The 26133-nt window shown below is 48.6% G+C and overlaps 1 protein-coding gene across 1 annotated transcript in view; it reads right to left on the minus strand.

Moving 5' to 3' along the window:
- Positions 1-24465, minus strand: part of LOC144151339 (uncharacterized) — a 78138-nt gene extending 53673 nt beyond the window's left edge. The window contains exon 1 of the mRNA XM_077682384.1: positions 24330-24465. Coding sequence (XP_077538510.1) covers positions 24330-24371 — 42 coding nt within the window. The 5' untranslated portion in view covers positions 24372-24465. The remainder of the gene's footprint in view (positions 1-24329) is intronic.
- Positions 24466-26133: the final 1668 nt, after the last annotated feature.

The raw sequence follows: 26133 nt of genomic DNA on the forward strand, positions 1-26133 counted from the left end.
GGTCAGAACAATTTTACTAAATAATTCATCAAAAAAGCTAACGGGCCAATTTCATGGGCCATGTTACAGCCGGGCTACGAAGGACAAGCGCGTGTGCCCTCAAAGAGCAATGGGAAAGGGAGCAAAATAAATCGCTAATAGATGAGCTTCGACTAGTCTTTTTCTCATAAAGAGGTGTTACATGCATGTTTTGAACAGCAAAAACTGAAGCGGGGCCATTGTTTCAGATGACGTCTACCTGCGAGGAGGGTCGTTCGATGGTGGAGGCTCAGGTGCGGCAATAGTAGTAGAAATATCTTCGTGATCGGGTTCACCGACCAACTTAGAATCTTTCCCGGTTCCCAGTTCTTTTTTACTGTAGCCGTACAGATGTTAACTGCTCCCGCACATCTTGACTGAGAAAGTAATTTGCCGCCGCGAAAGTTTCAGCAAACGGTCTGTTACGAAATCACGAATGAAATCACCGCGAAGGCGATGTTTTCATAGGTACGCGCATAAAACCTTTTTGAGCTTTTCAAACGTTTTTTATTTGAAATGTTTGCGAAACAAGGCTTTAATGAGTTTCTCCCGAAATTTTATAATAATGTTCACTACCAGCATGGTCTGCAGAACAGTAGGCATAACCGTTCTGGCAGACTCACTAAAATGAACATTGTTTATTGTTTATAAACATTGATTATTTGTTATTTCTTTAGCTTTAACACAGCGTGTTTTATTTTATAACTATATAATTACACACTCTTGTTTGCATTTTAGGGGCATTGTATATGAATTTACGGCCGCTAAAACGTTTCAATCCAAGCCGATGACGAAACTAAGGCGAGCGCGCGGCTCAATGGGGGCCCATGACGACACAGACGGCCATTATCTGAGCCGCAAAGAAAACAGCGCCATATTCCTCTGTAGTGTATATAATAACAAACTTTACCCTCCCATTCTCCTGAAAAAGAATGGCTGGACGCTATAACGGACATGTCACAGATCCAGCGACTCCACATAAAAGTTCTCCATTACCAAAAACATGGGTCCAAACCTGCACAAGGACAGGCGATATAGCTCGATCAAGTTCATTCGAGGAAAGTACCAAAATTATGAGAACACAGTGTACCCCGACTCCGGGATGTATGAATGTACGAGGCAGTAATTGTAGTCGTTGGCTACTCTAACAATCTTTGGGACTGAATGACCCTCCTACGTACAGGAACGAAGAAGCCGAAGTTGGAGCCATTCTCTTGGCAATCCGACTAGCATCGAATATGAGCGTAAACATCATTGCAGACCCTCAAACTGCATCAGACTGTTGGCTGCAGGCAAAGTACGTAAACGCTTAGGTAAGATACTCCTATCCACTATGAAGAAAGTTAACTTCACCTGGACACCCGGGCACCAGGGTCTGGAAGAGAACGAGGTACGAACAAAGAGGCACGCGAACTCAAATACCATGATCCTTGCGGGAACGGCAACCACACTTTCCTCCCCGAAAAAAGCTTAAGAACGTCTCCTCATCTCTGCCTAAGAGCACGATCCTTCCCCGTGCCACAGGGGTCTCAATGCCGAATAATCACGAACTCTGTGGAGGATAAACTAACACAAGTATCTAAAAATCTATGTGGTTAAAGATGTTCAGTTGAAACAGTAGACATTAACTTAAAACTGTGCTAAATCCGGAGAAACATCCACCCTCTTCTACGCAACCTTGTCATGTTCAAGATATGCTAAGGGGAGAGCGACTCAACCATTGTGTATTCCACTTCTATAGAGACATGGAAGGCAGCTTTGACCAGCTCGTTACCTCAAGTTCAGTGCGAGCTGATTGAGAAGGGAAGGAAAGTAGCTACTGCATCTGGGGCTTCACACTGCAGATGTTTACCCCGTTTTCCTCAACACCAATTATTTCTTCGACAAAAATCTTCAGTATCTCACTGTGTCTCTCTTTCTCTTACAAAAGAGCCTAAACGTTCAGCCCGGCAAAGAGAGATGAACATTTCAAAACAATGAAAGGAGCGTTTTTTTCTCGCTCAACCTGACCAACACCCCGTCGACGGCACCTTTCACGCTCACATGTTAAGTCACATAAGCGCCGAGGGCCTCCACGCCCAGGGCGATTAAAAACCCTCGCTGCTAGTCTTTCTCTCTTCGCTGACCTTAAGTTCTCGTGAAGCACAGATCGCAAGCGCAGCAGGTCTGTTACAAAACGCTCCCTGGACGTCGAAGTGAAGCCATCGTGTCGTTCATCTTAAGAATAAACGTAGAAGTCACCTGCAACTTTTTTATGTCATCAGGATATAGCAGAAAAGAAAAGTGATTTATAGAGGTTGAGACGTAATTAACATACAAAGAAAAAAAGCGGGCTCCAGAGCATATCCCCGAGACACAATCTTCGAAGCATAATAAACAGCAGATTCTTTATCATGAGCAGAGACGAAACACGACCCATTATTAAGATTTCTGCCGTGTAATTTCATGAACCAAGCGGGAATACCACAATTAGACAGTTTATGCGGAAGCAACGAATGGTCAAATACGTCAAATGTTTTACTGAAATCACAGTATACACAGTATCGAGCTGCATGACCCCGTCCATGCACTGCTTCCGAGGCAAAAGGCATAAAAATCACAAGATTCGTAGGTGAACGGCCAAATAAAAAAAATGTTTTTTTTTTACAGGAAGCAGCATGTTTTTAAAGGAACTCTGCAACACTTCCGATAAAAGCTTTCACTCTTTCCTTCGCGTCTGGCAGCATTGTTAAAGATATAGGTATCAACAGCCCAGAGCGGCACTGCGTGATTTTCTCGTCGGAGCAGAACTATCCGCCTTCCGTTTCTGCCTTGATTTGTGGCCTTTTCATCGAATTGATATCGGATGCGCTTATTGATGCAACGGAAAGGAAGTGGATAATATCCGATACATTGCTGTAATGACGTAATTCAAGCGCTCAAAGAACGCCAGGACTCGGAAGAGAGAGAGAAAAATCTTTTGAGCAGGTTTCCAAGTTTCCAAGCGGTAATTTCTGGCTAAGGTATTGTGTGACCCGCTATTCTAAGTGCTGGAAGTTTTTTTACGACGTTCTGAAAGCATTTAGCATATATTAAAAAGTTGAAAAAAGTGTTTCAAAGTCCCTTTAACACTACTCGATAACATTTCGTGTAAAATTGAGTCAGCCATGTTGACTCACCGAGCCAAGGATAGAAATTGGCCTGTAATTTCCCACAGTTGTTTTCATACCAGATTTGTGCACAAAAACAATACACGCAACTCTCCAAACGCGTGAAAAGTAGATGTTTTTATACAGTTGTTAAATACAGAAGCAAGCATTGATGTCAGTGTGACCCCGTAAATCCGTATGACCCCGTAAGCATTTAGCAATTTAGCGTAGCATTTAGCGTAACCCCGCAAGAGCAGGAGAAACTCCATCTGGACCAGGGGAAAGAGACAGCTTTACCTGTTTAAGCGCCATGAGAACGTCCTCTTTACAAGTGAGTGATACAGAATTCCGAAGGAGAGGACCATTGTCTGGCGCAGGAGAGGGTGTTGGACCCAAATACTGAACGAAATTTCTCAGCAAATGCATCAGCAACAGTACCGATATCGTTTCCTCTATCATCAAGAAGGCTCTTCGCGCCGGAGTGGGGCGAACGTACTGACCGAAGCTTTCAGGGCTGCGGATAGCGTCATTTTGAAAAGCAGAGATGTAATGTGACCAAACCCGCTCATAGAAGTATTTGTACTAAGACAAATAATATACAAATTGCTATTTCCATGACTCACTATTTGTCGGCCGTTCCTTCCTATGGACACGTATATCAATCAATCAATCAATCAATCAATCAATCAATCAATCAATCAATCAATCAATCAATCAATCAATCAATCAATCAATCAATCAATCAATCAATCAATCAATCAATCAATCAATCAATCAATTAACTAATTAATCAATCAATCAATAAATTAATAAATCAGCCGATCCATCGCTTGATGGGTCAATCAATCAATCAATCAATCAATCAATCAATCAATCAATCAATCAATCAATCAATCAATCAATCAATCAATCAATCAATCAATCAATCAATCAATCAATTAACTAATTAATCAATCAATCAATAAATTAATAAATCAGCCGATTCATCGCTTGATGGGTCAATCAATCAATCAATCAATCAATCAATCAATCAATCAATCAATCAATCAATCAATCAATCAATCAATCAATCCCGTACAGAGCGGTAGAGGCACAGAGGGGATATATGGCCTATCCACAGGGACGAATCACAGCAACAAGTGATTTTGCTTCGTGTTAGCAAGAGGTGAGACAATCGTTCGTAAAGCCTTAAGTTAATCTGAACAACAGCGCAGGTGTCGCGGAAAGAGCTGTACATCTACGTGCACCGTGTTTCATGTCAACTTTTGCTATGTCGTGCCGTACATCAGTGCTTATCGCCGCACGTTGCGTTTGTGCTAGGTGGCATTTTCGTAACATGAATAAAGTGTTGAAGTGCGATTTCGCCTGCCGTCTTACTGTCCGAGCAGCGTACGTCTGCATGGACGCGCGCCGGTCTCGGCTACGCCTACCGGGCGGCGCGAAGGGCGCGGGGCCAGCACCAAAACGGCGAGGAGAGGCGAGGGGACGAAAGCATTAACCCCCTCCTCCCGGCTTGCGCCTCATCGAAATGTTGCCATGACAATTATTACGTCTCCAAGTTCAAGAAGGCGGCCACGTTCCTATGGCAATTATAACTCACTTTTTCCCGCCCATGGAGGCTCACCAAGTTCTACTACCAAAATTCTACTACCAAGTTCTACTACCAAGTTCTACTACCAAGATGGAGGCTCACCAAGATTTAGTTCTACTCACATAATTAGCCGGACGCTGGCGGCCGCCGACTGACTTTGCACAACAAATACCTGTAAATGTGACAAAAGCTTCCCAAAATCAATCCGCTATAAAGAGAATTTATGATAAACCACATATCAGCGCGCAGCGACTAGTGGTAACATGGTAACAGTGCTGCCCTAGGAACCGAAGAAACCCAATCAGTTTCCAAGTACTCCGGGCAGCCAACACTTTGCACCACAAATGTCAATGGTGGTGAAACAAGCTACTCTAAAATCAAACCATAAAAAGTTCACGTGTTCAAAGAAAGAGTTCAGAAACTCGTTGAAAGTTAATACGGCCCAATGATAGTGATGCTCAGGATGGTGTTCCTGCCCACTTAGAAACGCGTGACCAACGTAATAGGAACGATTCTTCACCTAGAGCTGCCAACCCATTTTACAAGTGACCGCACACGCCACAGCAGTGGAAACATCGCCCGTTGCGGCAAGTAGTAGAAGAGGTTTATTTGTCCATCGAAGCAGATACATAACATGCCTCGATGGAACTATGCATCGGGTAACAAATACACACTACAAAAGAGAAACACACGCAAAAAGTGGCTGCCGCTGGCATACATACAAGTTGTAACATTTTGTACCACGCAGGGTACAACATAGACAGAGTGGGAAGTTGAGTTGTCGACAAACGTGAACAGTAGCTTCAGGGTTGTTGAAAATATTAGAGGAAGAAGAGGTAGCTTGGCAGCTGCCTTACGTTGTCGAGTACCCCAGTTAAATAGGTACTTGCACAGGTCTCGTCTGGTGCCAACAGCTCTGTGCAGCTATTGCAACGAAGACGAGTCTGTCGAACACTACCTGTTGACATGCCGACGTTTTTCCCAACTGAGACGTCAGTCCCTGGGGGTGCTGCTTTGCAGTTTGGGGATGTCCCTAACAGGGCCGGCTATACTATCGTTCGGGGCATCTGAAACGGGGTTCTGCCGCTGGGATGTATGCTCTGCTCTCCTGCGCTACATTGAAAATTCCAAGCGATTCTCTTTATGATTGAGATTGGTCGTCCTCGCTTCGATTTTCCAGTTTTTTTTTCTCAAAACCAACTGATCTAAATTATCTTTCCTAGGCGTCTCGTGATTTGATAAGAATACCATTCATTTTTACAATCCTCTGTTGATTGGCCGATCCCCTGATTGGGTATGCGCCATTAATTATCAGGATCAACAACAACAACAACAACAACAACAACAGCTGCCTCCTACTATCACCGTCATTGTAATGATCCATCCGCCATTAAAGATTCGCTCACGTCCCGCGGTCCTCGCCTCGGTTCTTTAACAATTTGGTGCCGTGAGCAGGATGGAAGGATTACACCGTTGAAGACCCCTACCGATGAAGCAGACCCATTGAAGAGGACGCACCGGCCAAGAACGACGCATTGCCCCAGTACCTGCTAGCGCGGCATCTCCGCGTACCGGGTACCATCATGGACCGTCTCAAAAGGAAGCGTGGTGCTCTGCGTGCCTCAAGTACACGTATCATCAACGAAATGAAGGCCACAATGGAGACTACCCCGCTACCGACGGGTGAGCTGGCGGAACAGCTAAATATGCTCAAGTTGAAACAGACTCCTTTAAACGATATAGACAAAGAAATAGAGGGCCACGTCCCCGATGAGGAATTAGACGATGAGTTGGAAGCCGTAGAACAGTACCGCGACTCTATCGCACGCATGATTTTTCGCGCTGAAAAGCATCTTGCAAATGCGTGCCCTTTAACGGCGAGTAGTGCAATACAGGCTGCAACCTCACACCAAGAACGAGTTCAGATTAGACGCTCCAAGCATCGTTGGAAGCATAAGTATAGAATACTCTGATGCGGCTAATACGGGCATGACATCGATCGGGGTCACAATGGATCACTCACATGAACTTGGACTGATGCGGCTAATACGGGCATGACATCGATCGGGGTCACAATGGACCACTCACATGAACTTGGACTAAAAGGCTTTGCTGTTGTCTATTCCAAAGGCAGAAGCAATGGATGACTGCTGACAAGTGAACTTTAGGCGTTATGTCAAACTTCTTCCTACATTTATTCCGCGGCCGGGAGGATGTTAAAAATATTAGAGGAAGAAGAGGTAGCTTGGCAGCTGCCTCCTACTATCACCGTCATTGTAATGATCCATCCGCCATTAAAGTTTCGCTCACGTCCCGCGGTCCTCGCCTCGGTTCTTTAACAAGGGTCAAAACACCACGAATGTGGGTAGAAGTGCTAGTCTTAGATAGTTACAGATACACACATGGTAACGTGAACACTGCAGGTAACAATGTATCGTATTTAGTCTGGTTACAAGGCTAATATTCTAACTTGTTTTACTATGGTTACAAGGATAATATTCAACTATACGTATTTCCAAACGTGCGTTGTTGGCCTTGAAGCGGCACGACCAACGCAGGAGGAACGCCTCTTCCCCAGCGTGGCGAGCTCCGCTTCCAGGTGTTCGAACAGACGCGTGCGCATGCGCAGCAGCATTGGAGACATAGCCTTGTGAGGCCGGGACCGGAGTGCCGCAACACCACGACGCCTCCACACAACCAGGGCCTCCACATATAACAGAAAAGTCACTAGGGCATCGCGAGATTTTGTGCGCTCCCCTAGGCGTACTTGAAACATCCTAGACATCAGTGTCCAAAACGTCCTTGCTACAGAACACTGAAAGAGTGCGTGTCGTAAAGTTTCATTTTGTCCGCATTGAGGACACCGCGCTGACGGTGTTACGCCCCACGTTGTCAAGCGGTCTCTAGTGGGCAGAACGCCCCAACCCCGCTCCCACCCGAAATCTTTGACGTCCGCTGGGAGGACCGAAGAAGTCAGCTGCCTCCAGCGCGTCTTTTTAGAGCGCGCTTTCTGCTCCGGAGTGAGTTCCGCCACAGTAAGTTGTTCGCAATGTTTGCTTGGGGCAATGTCCGAAATTTCCGAGTCGGGGATCTGTGCTAACAGTTCCCGAAAGGTTTTCGTCACATAGGCGTAGAACGGAGGTGGTTCCTTTACCAAATGGCCGATGTAAAGTTCACTGTAAAACACACCTCGCGATGTGACCAGGAAGTAGTTTAGAAAGCTGCTTCCTATGTAGTCCGGGTTTCGCGTCAAATCTACAAACCTACGCAACGCCAAGACGCTGCACATTGTCGACATGCATGGATAGCTGTATCCCCCCATGCTGGTTGGGAGCCGCACGAAGGGACGAGCTACCCTCTCCGTCTTTCCTCCCCGAAAGAAAGAGAAGAATTTGCTCTCCAGCTTCCGCACTACACTTCGGGGTGGGCGAGCTATGCGCGCAACGTAATAAAGAACGGGAGAAACGCATGCTTCAATTACGAAGCTGCGCTCCGAAAAGGACAGTTTAAATTGCGCGGCTACCGACAGGCGCTTTTGGCCTTCTTCACAATGTCTCACGCGCCACCTCCACGAGCCACCTCACCCGAGGCGTGGTACGTTACACCAATGACTTTGACGGCGGCGATCCACTCCAATTTTCCCCAAAGGTCTGACGTGAATGCTCCGAATCGCAGTGCCTGACTTTTGCCCCTGTTTATTTGCGCGCCAGACAGCCAGCTGTAGATGGAATAGAGGCGTGAGAACGCGGTTAAGCTGCTGTGGTCCCGCAAAAACAGGGACACGTCATCTGCGTACGCTGACACTTTTACCTGAGCCTGTCCGGGAAGGGGGAAGCCGCGTATGCCAGGAGAGTTCGCCACGCGTCTAAGTAAAGGGTCGATTTCCAGGACAAAAAGTAGGGAGGAGAGTGGGCACCCCTGCCTGGTCCCTCGCTCGACTGGGAAAGGGGCGCTAAGTTGTCCGTTTACGAGAAGTCGGGAAGTGAGGCCACGGTACAAAAGGTTTAATCTCGTAATGAGTTCTATTGGAAAGCCGAAGCTGTGAAGAACGGCCATGAAATAACGATGTTCCACTGGATCAAAGGCTTTGGCTTGATCCAGCGATACGAAGCAGCCTGGAATGCTTGTTCGAGTGGCGAATGCGAAGAAGTCCCTGGTGAAAGACAGGGCCGAAAAAATCGAACGCCCCTGCACGCTACATGTCTGGGCAGGGCTCATTACGTGCGGCAACGTTTTGGAGAGGCGCCTTGAAATTATGGTGGCTACGATCTTATAGTCAGTATTCAGCAAAGTAATAGGCCTATATGCTCGCTGGTCTGACGGCTCCCCTCCCGGTTTCGTTATAAGGACTATGTTGCCCTCTTTAAAAGGAAGAGGCCGCACACCATGGGTGAAAAAGGCGTTCACCATCTCTAACAACGGGTCCTTCAGGCACGAAAAGAAGGCTTTGTAAAAGCTCAATGGGATGCCGTCTGGCCCCGGGGCTGAGGACTGGTTCATGCTTCCGACTGCATCCCACAGCTCCTCGTAAGAGACAGGAGCGGTCAAAGTTCACCGCAAAAGTTGCGACCATTCTCCTCAAATTCTGGGGAAGTTTCGCGCTCTCCTGACGCCTTAAAAAAAATTGGGCCCATCTCCCCACGAGGGGGGACTCGAGTAAATGCGTCGCGTAGGGGGTTGGTGTATTGTGTTAACGTTAGTGTTTGGGGGGTGGTGGTGGGGTGGTAGTGAATGAGTTAACTATTATTGCTTATTACTATTAATTATTATTATTTCTTTCATATATTAATTATTACTTTCGTGATTTTGCGACTCGAGTCCCCCCTCGTGGAGAGATGGGCCCAATTTTTCTTTTTTTTTTTGTGACGCAAGAAGTGAAGGCAAGGAGTAGGTTGTTGTAAGTCGTTATTTATTTATTTGTTGCTGTTGTCGTTGTATTGGACGCTGAGAACGACGGCTTCGTGGTCGCTAAAGTGTACTGTTAAGGGGTCTTTAAAGGAGCCATGAAGAGAAAATGCAAGTTGGTTTTATTCGAAAGATTTCGTGTTTTATAGTGCCCCCAGCGCTTGTCCGGATACAAACGGTGCTTTATTCACTGAGAAATTAAACAATTTAGGTTAAAATTTTGATTTTCCCGCTCAATCGTGCGTTTTCGTGGTCCCAAGTGACATCACGGGAACCGACCGCTCTGCAGCCTAGAATACCTTCATTCACGCATCCGCCGTACAGGGTAGAGACACGTAACGCTGGCGCCGCCATGTTCGGTTGCTCGCTCGCCGCCGAAGCAAGTCATTGTGTCAAAACCGCGCTAAAATTATCGCCGCAACGCGGTTTACTGAAGAAGTTTGAATCATATTGTCTGTTTCGCGTTGCTAGGTCTCGTGGGAAACGAAAAGAATAACGCGTTGAGCCCGTTGGCCCTATGCGTTGGCCCAATTGCGGCGGCACGGGACCGTTCAAAGGTTGTCTCCACCCTGTAGCGGTGTTGGTTTGTTCCCGCGTTTCTTTACGTTCCGTAACCTAGATGGCGCCACCATACCGTGGCAAGCGTTTGGTTTGTTTTTGCCCGCATTTAAACCTGGCTTGTTTTTGTTCTGGGAGAAAATATTCTTTCCCTGAAACAGTGCTCGCTCGACAAATGGGGTCACGTAAGACACCGTTGCTTGCGTCAATCGGCCAGTGTCGTCTGAGACCATGGAGTCTGAGACCATAGAGATTCTGAGACAACCCCAAGCCCCATAGTGCTGTGCAGCTAAACCAAAGCATGCTGTGCGCAGTACGAACAGCAGAACGCATCAGTACTTCTATGTTTACATGTGCTTTCGTAACTTCCACTGTTTGTCCCATCATTCCTATTGCTTTGTAAAGAATGTGCCCTAAATTTAAGCGCAAATCGCTCGTTCGTCTAGTTTGTAAGCTCTACCTAATTTGCGTCTGCTTCTGCCAGCCTCCGCCAATCGCAGAGCTTAGCCCATGTGACATCACAGGTTCTGTTGCGGGAAATGAGCTGGTGGGTCGCATGACCATTCCCGTTTTTCCTAATTATGTAGCTTATTTGAGCGAAGTTTACGTTAAAAGTGGTGTCAGTATGATTCTAACGAGACAATCTTTTGAATGAACCAAACTTGTGTTTTCTCTTCATGGCTCCTTTAAGCAGTGGTCGTGCGTTGCAGCAACTGGTGAAGACGAGATCGATGCAACTGCTGCCGTGTATCAGCAGCTTCTTGACGTAGTTTGAATGAGTCAAGGATATAAGGCGCGTTCGTACCCTTTGATGCTGTGTCGCTTTTGTGGCGCAGTGGGAAGAGCACCATGTACCTCGCGTTCCGCCCACAGGGTCGTGGGATCGAAACCAGGCGCCGATAACTATTATTTTTTTTACATAGTGTAGGGGGAGGGGTGCGGACCTGTTGTTGAGAGCGAGGAGGGTAGCGTGATGCGGGAGAGGAGGAGTGGGGGAGAGGGCGCACCTGCGCGCTGAGCTGTTGCGGACGGACGGCGGACGCTACATGTGAGTTAAAGAAATGCTCTGCATTTAAAATCCCTAAAGTGGTGAGTGAACACTTCACTTATGTCGGCTGGACGCGAACTGGCGGTGCCGTTCGGCAACACAACGTGGGGCACGTGCGCTCGACCGACGTCATCTACCGAACCTGCACTAATATACCTTAGTGCCGACGGGTCTGACAAAGGCCTGCCTTGCACGAATGCGCGACCCGCTGCGCTAGACGACTGACGCAAAAGCCTCTCGTAGCGCGCCCTCAAGAGACCCTCACAGTCGCGCATGGCAAATGTCATTTGCCCGCTCTTTCTGATGCGCAACCTCCTCAAATCATCACCCAGTTCTCGTAAGATGCGCGCTTTACGTTTGCGTCCCGCCTCCATAAGCATATTGCGCCAACTCGAAGTCTCACATTTCCAGATGCCGAAAAAATGTATAAAATGAATGACTACTGAATTATGGGGGTCCCTCTTCCCAGGCGATCATTCAGCGACAATGGTATACGTTTAAATAGGACAACATCTATATGCTTGCCTTATTTGTTTTTTTTTTAGTTTGAACAATATCAATAATTTTTTGATGTCGCACTGTACTGTTATTTTATTTGGGCGTAGAATTTGTGTTCAAATGTCTTTCCATAGATATTTATATACGGTTTCAAATGCCGTGACTCCGGTTGTACACGTGGAAATACGTGAACCAACGCGGGCAGAGCAGAGCGCGAGCGCCTGAACCCTAGAATGCGGGTATAGTTTGGTCAACCGCAGAAGACGCGCAATTGGCCCAACGCCATGAAAGGGTAAACTTGGCGCGCTTTTGTGAACACCCACTGCCCACATCGAGCGCTACGATGCTCTTCGCCGAGCTGAACCAACAATTAGATGAATTGTTGGTTCATCTAATCTAACCATCTGCCTAATTAGCATGGTTATCTTGGAATATTGAGCTTGCTCCGCAGCACGTAATGGGTCTGCTGGAAAGTGGTGTTTTGCATCGTGGCGATTTCCGTAACCGTCAGTTTTACAGTTCCCGCTAATAGCGTTAAAAATTGTGTCGTCAAGGGTATAGTTTCTTACGTGCGCACGAGCACTATTTGCACTTAACGCTTCGCTAACATATTACCATGCCACATCTTTGGGTTTGGACTGGTGTTTTTGATAAGGCTTTAGTGATGTCTCCTGGCTACTTTTTTCCCTAGGGGCAGGTTTTGTTCATTGCAGGTGACGTGTAATGAGACCTTCTAAAACTACTTGTAGGAGATTTCGCCTCATCCAATGCCACGGGTTCAAACCCGGAAATCTACCTCGCCTTCTAATATTGGCGGGCGCAGATGATATGATCGCATTTATATTACTTTTGGGGAGGTTCAATCCTCTCTTCGCCCCTCTTCCCCTTGTTTTATTTTTAATTCTTACAAGTACGCTGATTAAAAATTCAAGTGATTAGAGACAAGAAATGTCTCGTACAGATTATTAGGTTCTTCCGGTAACCATAAAGATGAAAAACTGCAAAATTGGCGGGTTTATCGGAAAGTGAAATAGCGTGATACCCAAGCATGTGTGTGTTGTCAATTGGTTTTATTACAGCGAAGCTCCCGGCTTTCTCTTCCGGAGGCGGCGATTTACTCGCCACCGCTCTTTACCACCTCCTCAGCGCCACCGACGCCTCGTTCACAAGTTTTATACCCTCGCCACCACCGATGTCTGTTTTTTAAAGACGATAGTCTTTCTGGGCTACTTAAACCCAGAATTTTTGGTCTATCTGTATGTCTGTCTGTATGCCTGTCTGTCCGTCTGTCTGTCTGTGACTCGATTCAGCCACCCGGCCAAAGTAAAATTGATATTGCGCAATAGTCTTGTATACTCACAGGCACATGTAAACGTCTAAGCCCGGTTTGTATGGTCATACTTGTCAACTGTGTTGAACAAGAACAAGACATTACGCAAATATAAGACACGAAATTTGTACACAAGGGATATTTACAGTGTTCCTTTATTAAAAAATTCATGGATGCTTGGTTTTTCGATAGTAAATGATATTCTGCATCTACTGCAGAAAACCGCCGCCTCCTGGCGGCATATGAAAAATCACGCGGCAACAGCAACGAAAGGTTCTACTAGCTAGGTTCCACGTTCTGCTTGGAACGCACGTGGAGCACGGCCACTCGCCTCTATAAACCTTCTAGTCGGCCGCCTTCATTCACGCGCGTCTCCGCCGTACTGCAGCGCTGGCACCGAGGAACGCGGCCTGTAGCAGTGGAACGCGGTAAATTCAAATCGCCTTGCGCAAACCTTTCGTGTGTTTACCTTGGAATGAGCGCGACGGTACAGGAACAGCATGAGAGGTGAGCGGGAAAGCAAAGGGGGGCATTTCCTTGGCAAATGTCGACATAGACGACAAAGACGACATGTCTTTTGACGACATTTGCAACGAAAGGAGCAGATACGCGACCAATTTTTTTTCAGTAGCGCAATCGGCGGATAACGGCGTCAGAGCCGTTATCAACAGCTGCACTTTTAATTCGATATGGGATTGGCGCGAGTGGTTCGCTTCGACGAAAAAGAGCGATAATTAAAGGGGCGACGGCGAGCACAGAATCGCGGATGGGCGCCAAAACAATGGAAAGCCGCTGCCGCAGAACATGCGGCGTGCGCTGTTGCCTCCTCAAGTTCCACCTCGTCGACTAACTGGGAACCCTGCCGGATGAAGAGCAACTTTCCCGCTTGGAACGACGACGTGAGCCAATAATGGTAACATATTAATTCACTATAGCAAAACTTCACTATAGCAAAACCCACCGTAGCTACATCTTCCATTGTGTTTACTTCAACAAGGGCTCCTGGAGTGTTGTTTTCGCCGATGTTGTTGTCATCCAAATTCAAGTGGCTCCCGGAGCGACGTTTTGGTCGGCATCTTGCACGCCTACGCACGCGCACACCACCGGTGTCTTCTTCATGCGGGAAATTGGGGGGGGAGCCATGCATGCGCAGGCAGACTTCACGCGATCGCCGTTGACATACCCGTTATGCTGGCGGGAGACTTAACGTGGACGTCCCACGCCCCGATGCGAGTTGACGGCTGTACTCTGGTCGAGCTGTTTGGGTTGGTGCGTTACACATAAAGTAAGATGGCTACGATGTGGTCGGGAGACGGACAGCTCCATTTTTGTCGCATGGTGGGCGCCTACCGAGGTCTCAGGCTTTGCAGAGAACCTCCACTGTGATTTTATTTGAGTAGTGCACTTGGAGCGCCGGTAGTCACGCTTGCAAGAGCTTCGGGGTTCAGTCCGGGAGGGCGTACGAACGGGTAGCGATTCATCGTATGAGGCACTTAGCTTTGCCGCCATTGGAGCAGCACTGGAGGTGGCGTTGGGCAGGTGCTTGCCCCCTTTCTCCTTGTTGTTTTTCGTGTCCTCGGTGGCCGCATCGTTTGGCAGTGGCTCGTTACCATTCAAGAAAGGTGCCATTCCTTGCGTTTAAGGCAGTCTGACCCAGAATTGCACCTGTGTATCGGTGAACGAATTGAGAGATGGCGCCGCGGGCGCCTGTACCGTTGGCGACGAACTGGGCCAGTCCTAGATGGACGAAATGCGTCCTTGCAGCAGCGATCGCCTGCGGTCCTCAATCAGGGTCAACGGTTCAAAACGCGACGGAGCATTGCCTGGCTGCAAGGAAGAGTGCTTTGTGATGTTTCCGACGCTTGAAGCGTCGGAAACCCCATAAAGCGTAAATTTCAGAACAACTGCGTTCAGTGGACAGATTGTTGTTTATCAGATTCCGCTAGGATGCGGCAAGTGTTACGTGGGGCCGTCGGGAAGATGCCTGAACGAAGGTTTAAAGTAGCGCAGCTAAACTTTCGAAATTAAAATAGGGGCTTTCTCGCTCCACACTGCAAAACGCGTGGCTGTTCTTCTCCCCTATTCGAGAAGTGTGTTGTTTGGGCCAAGCACCGTCACCCACTAAACTCGAAATTTTGGAAGCGAAAGCCATTGCTGATTTGGGTGTCATCCTTCGCATGAGGTCTGCGATTTTTCTGCGCTAGTTCCGACAATCCTTTGTCCACCTGTTCCTATCATCGGACAAGCTTCCTAAGGTCGAGATCCACCTGAGGGGACAACCCGCATGAAGACCCATCGATCTGCTGCCGTTTAATCACCGAACGCAGCCCCGGCCGCACCGCCCCCGGCAAGCCTCGTGGGGGCTGCGGCGAGGCATCTCGCGGTGACGACGTCACCCAGCGGGAGTGTGTTCACGGGCGAGGTGAAAAGCGCAGCGCCTGCCCAGTAGAGCTCCTCATACGCTTGCGGGTACAGCAGTGCGAATGATTGCCACTCTTGAAGGCGAGACTATATCGCCACAGGAATACGAAAACTACAGCGAATGGCTTCTCAGCCATCGGCGAAAGTTCGGTCGCGCCAACTCAAGAAGGACGCCAAGCGCCTAGCAGATGTCTCGGTCCAGGAGCCAGGCTCATCATCACACCAGTCACGTGAACTCATGAAGAAACTATCTCCTCATCACCGCCCCAAGTACCCTCGTCTACCCAATAATTACATCAAAGTCGTCATTCGTCCTCGAGGGGGACTGAATGTCGCACAGGAGAGCGACGCTCAGCTGCGGGGCAGCATTCTGACGTCTGCGGGCTTCCCATAGGCGCAAGCCTCTGAAGACATCCTATGCTCCGATCCTGAACAAAACACCCTAATTGTGAGTACGCCGGCGCTCGCTAGAGCGGAAATATATGCAAAAATCTCCGAGTTGAGAATAGGAGAAGCCCAGTATGCTGCTGTGGCTTATACCACGTACCCTGAGGATTCAGTGAAAGGAGCCATCCATTACGTACCAAGCTACGACTCGGCAGAAGATATAGCGAGAAGCCTAATCTACTCGACGAACTCCACAGCTTTGCACGCCAGAAGAATGGGGAAGACGAACTCGGGGATAGCATTTGCTGGTACAAAAGTGGCGTACTTTGTGTACTACCGCGTAGCAGAATACCGGTGTTTCCTGCACAAAAAGAAACACGAAGTATGAGCAGCGTGCGGCAAAGTTGGACATCGTATGGACCTCTGTCCGTACCCAGGCAAGTCCTTCTGCGGCGCTTATGGTGCCGCAAATCCCATGGAGGAACACGAGTGTGTGGTAAAGTGTGCCTTGTGTGGGAGAGGACATCCTACAGGGGACAAAAAGGGCAAACAGCGCTACAAGACACCCTACGAGTTGAAGCAGCACCAATGGCTCCTGCAGCAACAAGGCCTCCTGCATCAACGACGCGGCAGTGGAGTCGAAGAAACCAGAGGACAACAAGAGACAGAGCACTCAGAAGCCTTCCCGCCGTTGGCATCTTCGCACAACCCGGACGGAGCTGGACGACGCTCACGCTCCCAGTCCAGAAGGGTACGAGAACAACGCAGCGCCTGCCGCTCGGTATCTCAGATGAACAAGATTGAAGGCAGCCTCAAAGCTAAGGTGAGCTGGGCAAAGGCGACCTCTCAGGGTAACACACCACACAAAGAAACACGTAACAAGTGAAATGATAACCCACCCCTTGCAGGCGAGGAAATCACTCGCATTCGTCAAACCCTGGAATTGGTTATAAAAGAAAACAGGCAGCTCAAAGCAGAAATTGCTATACTGAAGCGTAACCAGGCAACTGCATCTAACGTAACTTTCTGCACCCCCTCTCCACCAACTGCCAACATCGTGTGCGCCTCCAAAAACGCCCCTCCTCCGATTAAAAGCAAAGCCGTGGATGTTTCTCAGGGCCCCGCCCAACAGCATGACCTCTTGAATCCGGAAAACAACCTTGTAGGACAAATCAGCGAAATTTGCAACGTGGTTACGGCCTGAGCCGACACCTTCACTAAGCAGCAGGAAGCCTGGGGCGCCAGATTTGCCGCCATAGAAGACAAATTACACGTATGCAACAGACTGCACCCAGCGCAGGCCCACAAAGGATTACAAAAATGTACATGCGTCCCCTTAATCGTGTAGCGGAAGGACCCCACAATTCTGAGCCTACTGGCAACCGTCGTGGAGCAGAACCGCAATAAAAAATATCGAATTTGGCAATGTAACTGTCAAGATTTCAAAAACAAACGAAGAAATTTGAGCAACACATCAACCTGCTCCCGCCTAACAATCCTGATGTTATAGCCCTTCAAGAAACTAATGGCCAGGCGAAGCTTCCGGGCTTTAGCCCATACAGTTCCACCACCTCGGTTGCGTACAGGAAAAAAAAACGTATGGGAGTTACAACCTTCATTCGAAGAAACATCCCGGTTATCCAGCATTCAACGGACATCGAGGAACCAGAAAATGTATTAACTGGAATTATTTCTGGGCGCAAACAAGGAGGAGGTAGCCTCTTTGTTTTAAATGTATATAGCAGCCGTAGTAAGACACACTCCTTCTCCAACCTTCTTAGGAAAACTATGGACCTAGCCAAACGTCAACCTGTAGTTCTGCCTGGTGACTTTAATTCCCCACAGCCGGCGTGGTGATACCACTGAGAGGTCAAGAAAGGAAGAATAATACGGGAAGATGCGCAGTAATTAAGATTGACCATGCTCACTGTCCCTACATACCCCACAAGGATTGGTAACAGCGTCACAAGGGACACCACCCCGGACCTCACTTTCACAAAAAATATCAAGGAGGCCATCTGGAACAACAAGCGCAGAAACCTCGGGAGTGATCGTTACATAATCGAAACGATTATCCAGACCGGACCAGCTAAATGAATGGGCAGACGACATATGATTACCAAGTGGGACACATTCCGCAAATTACGAGAAGCAAATGTCGAGCCAGATGGGGCAAAGATCGAAGACTTGGATGCGCGTATTTCGAAGCTACAAAGCCATCTTGACCTCGCTACACACATTATACCCGAAGAGGCAGACTTATGGCAGGCTGACTCCAGACTTCTTCACATGTGGGAGGCTGAAGCCAGCATCTAGGCGCGGGTCCACAAGCATAAAATGAATCACCCCCTTCACAGGAGATTAGCAAGACTGAATCGGGAAATTGAAGCACACGATAACTATCTCACGCTTCAGCAATGGCATACTGTATGCGGCCGCATGGATTGCTAAATGGGGAAAGTCAGCATGTGGAATACGTTAAGAAACCTCCTAGACCCAAACGGAGGTAAAACGGTACGAAATAACCTGCTCGCTCTCCTACATACATGTGGCGGTGATGAGCATCAACTTATGCAAACTATTAAGGACGTCTACATTAAAGAGGGAGACCCAGAGCCGTTGCCTGAATACACTGGGACTGAAAACGCCGAACTCGACAGGCCTCTAACGGAGGCTGAAATCCGAGTTGCACTAACAAACCTCCAGACCAAATCGGCGCCTGGCCCGGATGGAGTCACGAATAAACTGCTGACTAACTTGGTCGATTGTTCCAAGCCGCCCTCACACGGTACATGAATCAGTGCTGCGAACGAGGGCAAATCAAACCGGCCTGGAAAACAGCTACGATCTCCATGATACCGAAACCGGGCAAGGAACTCGAGCTGGAGTATTTACGGCCTATTTCTATTACATCTTGCCTGGTCAAGCTTCTAGAACACGCGGGGCTAAATAGGTTTTACAAGCACATGGAGACAAACCACTTGTTTCCTCGCACGATGGTGGGTTTCAGGCCCAAGCTTTCCACGCAAGACGTTATGCTGCCACTAAAACAACAGATTTTGGACAACATGCAAGGTTCGGACCTTGAAACGAGAGTTATACTTGGACGGGACCTCACCAAGGCATTTGAGAACGTCAGACACGATGCCATTCTATACAATCTGGCTGAGCTGGGAGTCGGGCGCCGCGCCTATGCATACATCAAGGACTTTCTGTCTCATCGCACGGCACGTATCACCCTGGGAGGATTGAAATCGGAGCTCATTCAAATGGGGAGTCAGGCACACCACAGGGATCCGTAATATAGCCATTCATCTTCAATGTCGCCATGATCAAGCTGCCTCCACTCCTAGAGGCTATCCCGGGAATCCAACATAGCCTCTACGCAGATGATATTACAATCTGGGCGACTGGACGCAGTGATGGGGACCTGGAGGAAAGGCTGAAGCAAGCTGCCGATGCAGTCCACGCTTACATCACCCAGAGAGGTCTTGCCTGCTCGCCTTAAAGATCGGAGATCCTTTTCTATCAACCTCTTAAACAGGGAAGAAGAAATAAAGACATCCCGACCTTTCATGTGTATATGCAGGGCAACCTGATTCCTCGCGTCGAGTGCATTCGCGTCCTTGGCTTTCGTGCTCAAGCAAACGGAGCCAACACAGCTACTATATCGACGTTGAGATATAGTGCGGAGCAAACCGACTATCAGCCGACTTATAGCCCGTATAGCAAACAAATACCACGGGCTCAAGGAGGCAAATTTACTGGGCCTCGTTCATGCTTTCATTATAAGTCGCATCATATACGTGGCTCTTTTTTTGAACTTCAAAAATACATAAATAGAGAAGCTTCAGTGCATCACCCGGAAAGCCTACAAGCAAGCTGTAGGAATACCTGTCATGGCATCCACGGAGCGCTTCCAAGAAATGGGGGTGCACAATACCCTGGAAGAGCTAGTAGAAGCACAATTGATGGCGCAGCTGCACAGGCTCTCGTGCAGCGAGGCTGGACGCGCAATTCTAAGGTCCCTGAGCATCCCCTTCGCCTTTCAACGCGGTGTCAAATGCTATCTGGATGACAACACTCAATCATACATCCATGGTTCTCCCATACCACGAAATATACACACCGGATCATCATCAAGACAGAAGAACCGCCAGAGCTTCACGCTTCACCGGCAGCTGTGCGGGAACCCACATGTCCGCTATGTGGATGCTGCAGATTATCACGACCGACCGGTTGCGGCTGTAGGCGTGGTAGACGAGTAAGGAAACGCAGCGACCTCTGGCACAATCCTGACGACATACCCTGAGGTGGCGGAAGAAGCGGCTATTGCGCTCGCAATAGCTAGCACAGAAGCCAAAATTATTGCGTCTCCAAGACGGCAGTAAGAAACTTCCTGGCGCGGGACGGATATCCCTTCCAGCGGCCAAAATCCTTCCGAGGTGTATTGGCGACAGATGCAGGCATGTTCGCCTCAAGCACCTTGCACCACACTTTTCCCTCAACAGGTGGCAGTAGGTTGCGTGGAGACGACTACAACCAAACACCTTCCCCAACCCCGTTCTCTATAAGCGATATTTCCCAGACCCATATTCCTACAGATGCAAGTGGTGTGCAGACAAAGCCACCCTACAACACATCATATGGGCATGCCCACAAAAACCTCGTTCACCTAATCGAGCATAAAATATCAGGACTCAAGAGCAATGGGAGGCCGCCTTGCTCAGTTCTCGCCCTGACTCCCAACAACTACTCGTCCAGCTGGCGGAAGATGCCGCTAGGGCCCACGGGCTCATGGCCACCATCTAACGGGGAAGGCCTCCTCCCCGTCTTCGTCCTTACTTCTACCAGTTTGGGCTTAAATAAAGTTCCTTCTCTCTCTCTCTCTTTCTCTCCGTGACTCTGGAGGAAAAAGAGATACATTTTTTTAAAGCACAGCTTTCTACCTCTACCAGCCAACTGTTCTTTCGCGACATGCGGGACAATGAACTCCCAACGCGGCGGAGTCGGCGGTGGGGTGGGGGTGGGCGGGTGGGCGGAGGGTTTCACTCACGGAGCACACTGTAATAGCGCGGCGAATTTACCCAGCGTTCCCCGCGCGGAGGTGCCTGCTCGCTGGCGGGCACGTCGGCGGTATGGCTTTGTCTTCTTCTTTAGCGACGATTGGTTTGGGCCTGTTTTGGCGCAGCCTCACGTCCAATGCGCGCTTCCTTTACACGGCTTGATTAACTTGTTCGACACCACTTCCTGCGCAACCCGCATCCAACTGAATAAAGTGGTCGTACGGCAAAGATACGTTAAGAATTGGTTTGCAGGACGGGAAAACAAAATGTACAACCACATACAGACATCTGACAGCTAGAGAAACGCTACCTTTTGCGCACTGCTTCCCACGAATGGGTCTCCGTTTTCAACTTGGTGAATACCAATTCGGTTGTGTTTTAAGAGGTGTTACACAATGCGAAAGGAGCAACTGGTTCTGATAAATAGCGATTATAAAGGTTCCCTCAGCTTTCTCGCAATTCTCAAACTTACTGACTGAACTAGTTTATATCGGTATAAATGAGAATCACTAAGCTCACATGCCGAATTGTTTCGGTGTCTGCGCTTGTGTCGCGCGGTGGCGTAGCCCCAAGCTAGCACATCAAATGGCTAGGAGCCGTGTTTCTCCCTTCGAAATACGAGACTACAGCGGCGGCGTCCGCCGCTCTAGCCCGGCCGTGGCCGATGCTAGAGCCCCCCCCCCCCCCCCCCGAATTCCGAGTAACGGCTGTCAGAATCTCTAGTTTCGCTCTTTTTAGAGCCACGTGTGTGAATTCAAGTGACGCCGCATGGGGAATTACTGTGGGTGTCGTTTAAAGCACTGCTTTCCAACCACCTTCACAGCGTGGATTAGAGCCATTTTTTTAATACGCGTTACGAAGGGCTCCAGCGCGCGGCGCAGACGCGTGCGTGTCCCGATGTTTTAGTACCGTGACTACATGAGACGAACGACGATTACGATGGCGAAGACGACAGGAGACGCCAACAGCCCCAGCCCCTAAGGCGATTCGCCCCTAAAAACGCCTCTGTGGTCTCGAGGCAGAATTCCGGCTACCGGAGCTGGGTTCGAGCCCCAGCAGGACTAAGTTTTTTTCTTTGTTATTGCAAAGACATTTTCTATGTGAATTTTGCGCGTTTCTTCCCTTATAGGGGCCATTCGGTATCCTTTAGGCCGCTTTAGGTTCGGGGTTACGTTTAATTAGCGCTCTTTTGCGTGCGAAGTGACATCACAGATGTCACGTGTGGGTTCCTGCGAAGCGTTTAGAAATGCGCAGCCTGCACTAACTCAGAAACGGAATTTCGCCAGTCGACAAGTCTACACAGCACAGATGGATCGAGTAGTGATGATGACAGCAGCTGTTAAAAGATCAGGGGCTACTCACAGTTCTTATTTGACTGATCTCAACATACCGCGAGAATTTCATGGCCGTGTCACTACTTCCACGTTTGGCGACGACTCTGTCACGAACCCACTCCAGGGGATTAAAAAGTGGCACAAGCGTGAGAGGCTCACGCATTCGCCAGTGCCAATTGGAAACGGCAGCCACAACCCGCCCATACAGCCGCTTTCCAAACTATTCGAGAAAGGAGAATCACGCATTCCGACATCTTAAGGAGAAGCATAAATGCCCCGTGACTTAACGATGCATCAAGTCAGATAGAAACGAGGGGGTCGAATGATGCTTTACGCAGCGACAACAAGAACGAAATTGTGAAGACAAAGAACGCTTGTGTATACGAACGTAGTTGGCGAGGCAGCGAGGTGCGATGGGGCACCATATACCCGCAACGTAACAACGCTCACAGATTTTCCATAAACGTTCTTCAAAAATGATACACTCCATTACACGCCAATCACGTTAGTCCCGTAAGTACTCGCCGCGGTAGCTCAGTAGAAAATATGTTCCTTCGCTGGACACAGCGTCACAGCTAATATGCCCGGCCGTTCTCCGGATGGAGCCGAATGGTATAAATTAATGTTTCCCTCCACTATGGCGCTCCTAAAAATTGGGCCCTGGTCGCGTGGCAAGTCATATCTATATATCCCAACTTGAACTTTATTCATTGAAGTTGCAAGGATGAGGTAGATGGGTGACAATTCGCAAAATCTCTTTGTCGTTAAACGTATTATTGGGTGATCGAAAACCCCCATTTACACACATCAAGCAGCGATTGGTCCTCCTTGTAGCCACAAGGTTGCGGTAATCAGCGTTGAGATTCACCTCTGAGAATGGACGGAAATGTAAAAAAATGAGACGAACAGCAAGTTGACAGTGCTTAGTCTCCTTCCTGTTTGTTTTGCCCTCAAGGGCTATTTACCCTAAACTACATTTGGCGGACAATTCACAGATTTCAGATTCGGCGGTGACGTATGTAAAGTGCTGACGGCAAGGTAAAAAGTTGTGCTCGGAAGTTTGGTAGCCGATAGATGCTGCAGGCAGTCTTTACCGAAATGCTGTTCGGCAACCACGTTCCAACTAGATGCTTTTTTCGAAAATCGGTGGCTGCAGGTTTTGCCCGGTCTGGAAAGGCCGCAACCATGCAACAAGAGCCCCTCAGAGATGGCGGCGAATCTCGGACGATGAGGGGAAGGTAATGGCGCAAACTCTATCATGCGCTTGGTCAGTAGCAGCTGTAGCAGCTGTAATCGCAGCCCAGAATCCTTTACGCGGTTCGGTTCAGGGCGATTGTACCTGCCACAAACAGGCAAATCCGTGGGCGGCGCCATTCCTTCTCCGTGTCTCTAATTAACTCAACGCTATCATTTTCTGGCATGTTTAAGGTTAGCACGTTTGTCATCAGGTCGCAAAGCAAGATTGACGATGAACCTAGTTGTATGAAGCCTCGAGGATGGTGGTACGGATGTCGATCTTTAAAAGGTTGGCTCACTGTGAGCGGGCTCCTTCCTTCACGTGAGATACTCACAACGCAAAACAAAACGCTACAACTAACCATGAATTAGTTGCCGCGTTTTATTTGGCAAACTTCAAATTTTGCATCTGCTCACTATATGCATGTATGTTGCATGCTTGTTTTCGTAACCGTTTTTACCAGTATAGTTCTTTTCAGTGCGTACATGGTAAATTTTATGTTCGCAAACGTTGCGTTTTCATTCCTTTCTTCATTCCTTTCATTCCTTCATTCCTTCATTCCTTTTCATTCCATTCCTTCAAGAAGCCTGTAGCATTCCAAACTGCACGAAAACGGTCCTACGAAGTTCATTCACCGGCGTTTCGTTGTAGGTGGTGCTCCGAGAGAAAATGATTTAATTTTGATTGCAGTTTGGTATGCGAAAATTATGGATTTCGTTTTTCTGAATTTTACTGTGCACCCGGCTTGGCACTGCCCATGTTTACAATGTTAAGTCCCCACGCAGTGTGCGCAAACAGATGCACTAACCTTTTTCCTTGCAAACTGCGGCCTCCAGCAGAATGACTTCATGATGAGCACAAGCGACGGGATTTCTGCCCCCAAACAAGAGCTTCTCACCCTCTTCACGGAGCCGTTCCGAGCGCGGTGTCGGCGTAGCCTTGAGAGAGCACCGGTCGCAAACACTGCAAGCGCAGCTCACAGCCTAGTGGGAACACCAGAGGCCAATAATAGGGGATAAACGGAACGACTTGGAAGTATGCCGCCGCGTGGCGCTGAGGAACGCACTTCGGCGTGCGTGCGTCAAGCCAGCGTAATGATTGCACCGCCCGCGAGCTGTGTACGATTGCAGACGTGCACGCGGTAAATCCCAAGGCGCTAAATAAGGGCGCACTGAACTGCTCTTAGCGAAAGGAACAAAAACCGCGCTCCGATCGCAGTGCCGCTGGTGTTTTCGCCTGAGGTAAGCCGGTCGGCGCACTGGCCCTTCGCCATCAACCACGGCCGACGGGCACCCGCACGCGTGTTTCGTGTCATTTGCGGCGACACCGGAGAGCGCGACAAGGAGTTCCAGAGGCGCCCACCGGGGGCGAAACCTCTCACTGGGGCTAGCCCGCTTGGAGTCGATGATAGTGCGAGCCGGCGTATACCTATCCTCAAAATAGCCGTGTCTTGGCGAAATTGTTTTACAGTACAGTTAAACCTGGATATAACGAAGTTGACAAAAATTCGCATTTTTACGTTACATCCAGGTTTTCGTTACATGCAGGTTTCAAGTTAAAGCTCGCCGGAATGAAGCAGAAACGAAACCAATATGCTAGGCATCAGGGATGCTGAACTCGCCCTTCTTCAATGATATATTTCACACTGAAAAACGGCGTGATTTGCGCTCGCTGCTTCTACACAGCCCCCGAATTCACAAATGTAACTAAGTATCGCTTTTGCTTTTTGATACTTTTCGGTGCCTTAACGCGTTTCAAGAACCAAACTTATGCTGGACGGGCGCCTTTTCCCGAACTTCACGCTCTTTTCTGCAGTCAAAATTTTTGAAGGGATGCTAGCTGGGACACCGTACCGGATGGCGACGTTCTTCTTTCTCGCCGGCGGAGATGGCATTTAAAATTGCAATCTTGTCTTTAAAAGACAAATCTTTTCGTATTCAGGCAGCAGTAATCATACACGAACCCATACCACAGATATCGGGGCGCACACGCGACTACACGTCGACAGGCAGGCACCTAACCGACACCGCACTCACACGTGGAAACGCACGAGAGATTGCGGTGCGGGAGAAATTCGCTATATTAGTGAATTTCGCCAGCCGATTTTTCAGAAAAATGGCAAGAAAAATTGACTCATCAGCGTAGCTAATTCGTTACATCCAGGTTAACCGTCGCAACGCCGTCGTCACACAGAGGCCGCAAACACAGGGGATTCAATGGAGGTGGAAATGGGGGATTCAAAAACTTCGTTAAATCCAAGAATTCGTGACATAGAGGTTCGTTACATCCAGGTTTAACTGTACACCTATAGCTACGCCCAGCCGGTGGTCGATATGCGTCCGTCTACGCGTAGCGTCGACGCGAAAAAATCTTCGTCTCCAGTTTCCCGCGAATGATCTGTAGCTCTCAATCTTATGGAGGTATCTTGGACAAAAAGTCACCCTGAAATTGGCAGCTGAGACGACTCTACCATTATGCAGAGTTTGGTTGACTTGTCGTAATTTGTTCACAGTGAAGATGTGAACGTCAGGGACTTCCCGGCCGAAACACGGCCATCTACTGAGAAATTATTGTTACAGAGAAACGACAGTACTCCTTATTTTATTGAAACT

Source organism: Haemaphysalis longicornis, unplaced genomic scaffold (assembly GCF_048455015.1).
Source record: "Haemaphysalis longicornis isolate Haplotype H1 unplaced genomic scaffold, Haemaphysalis longicornis Haplotype H1 scaffold_1, whole genome shotgun sequence".
Lineage (NCBI taxonomy): Eukaryota > Metazoa > Arthropoda > Arachnida > Ixodida > Ixodidae > Haemaphysalis > Haemaphysalis longicornis.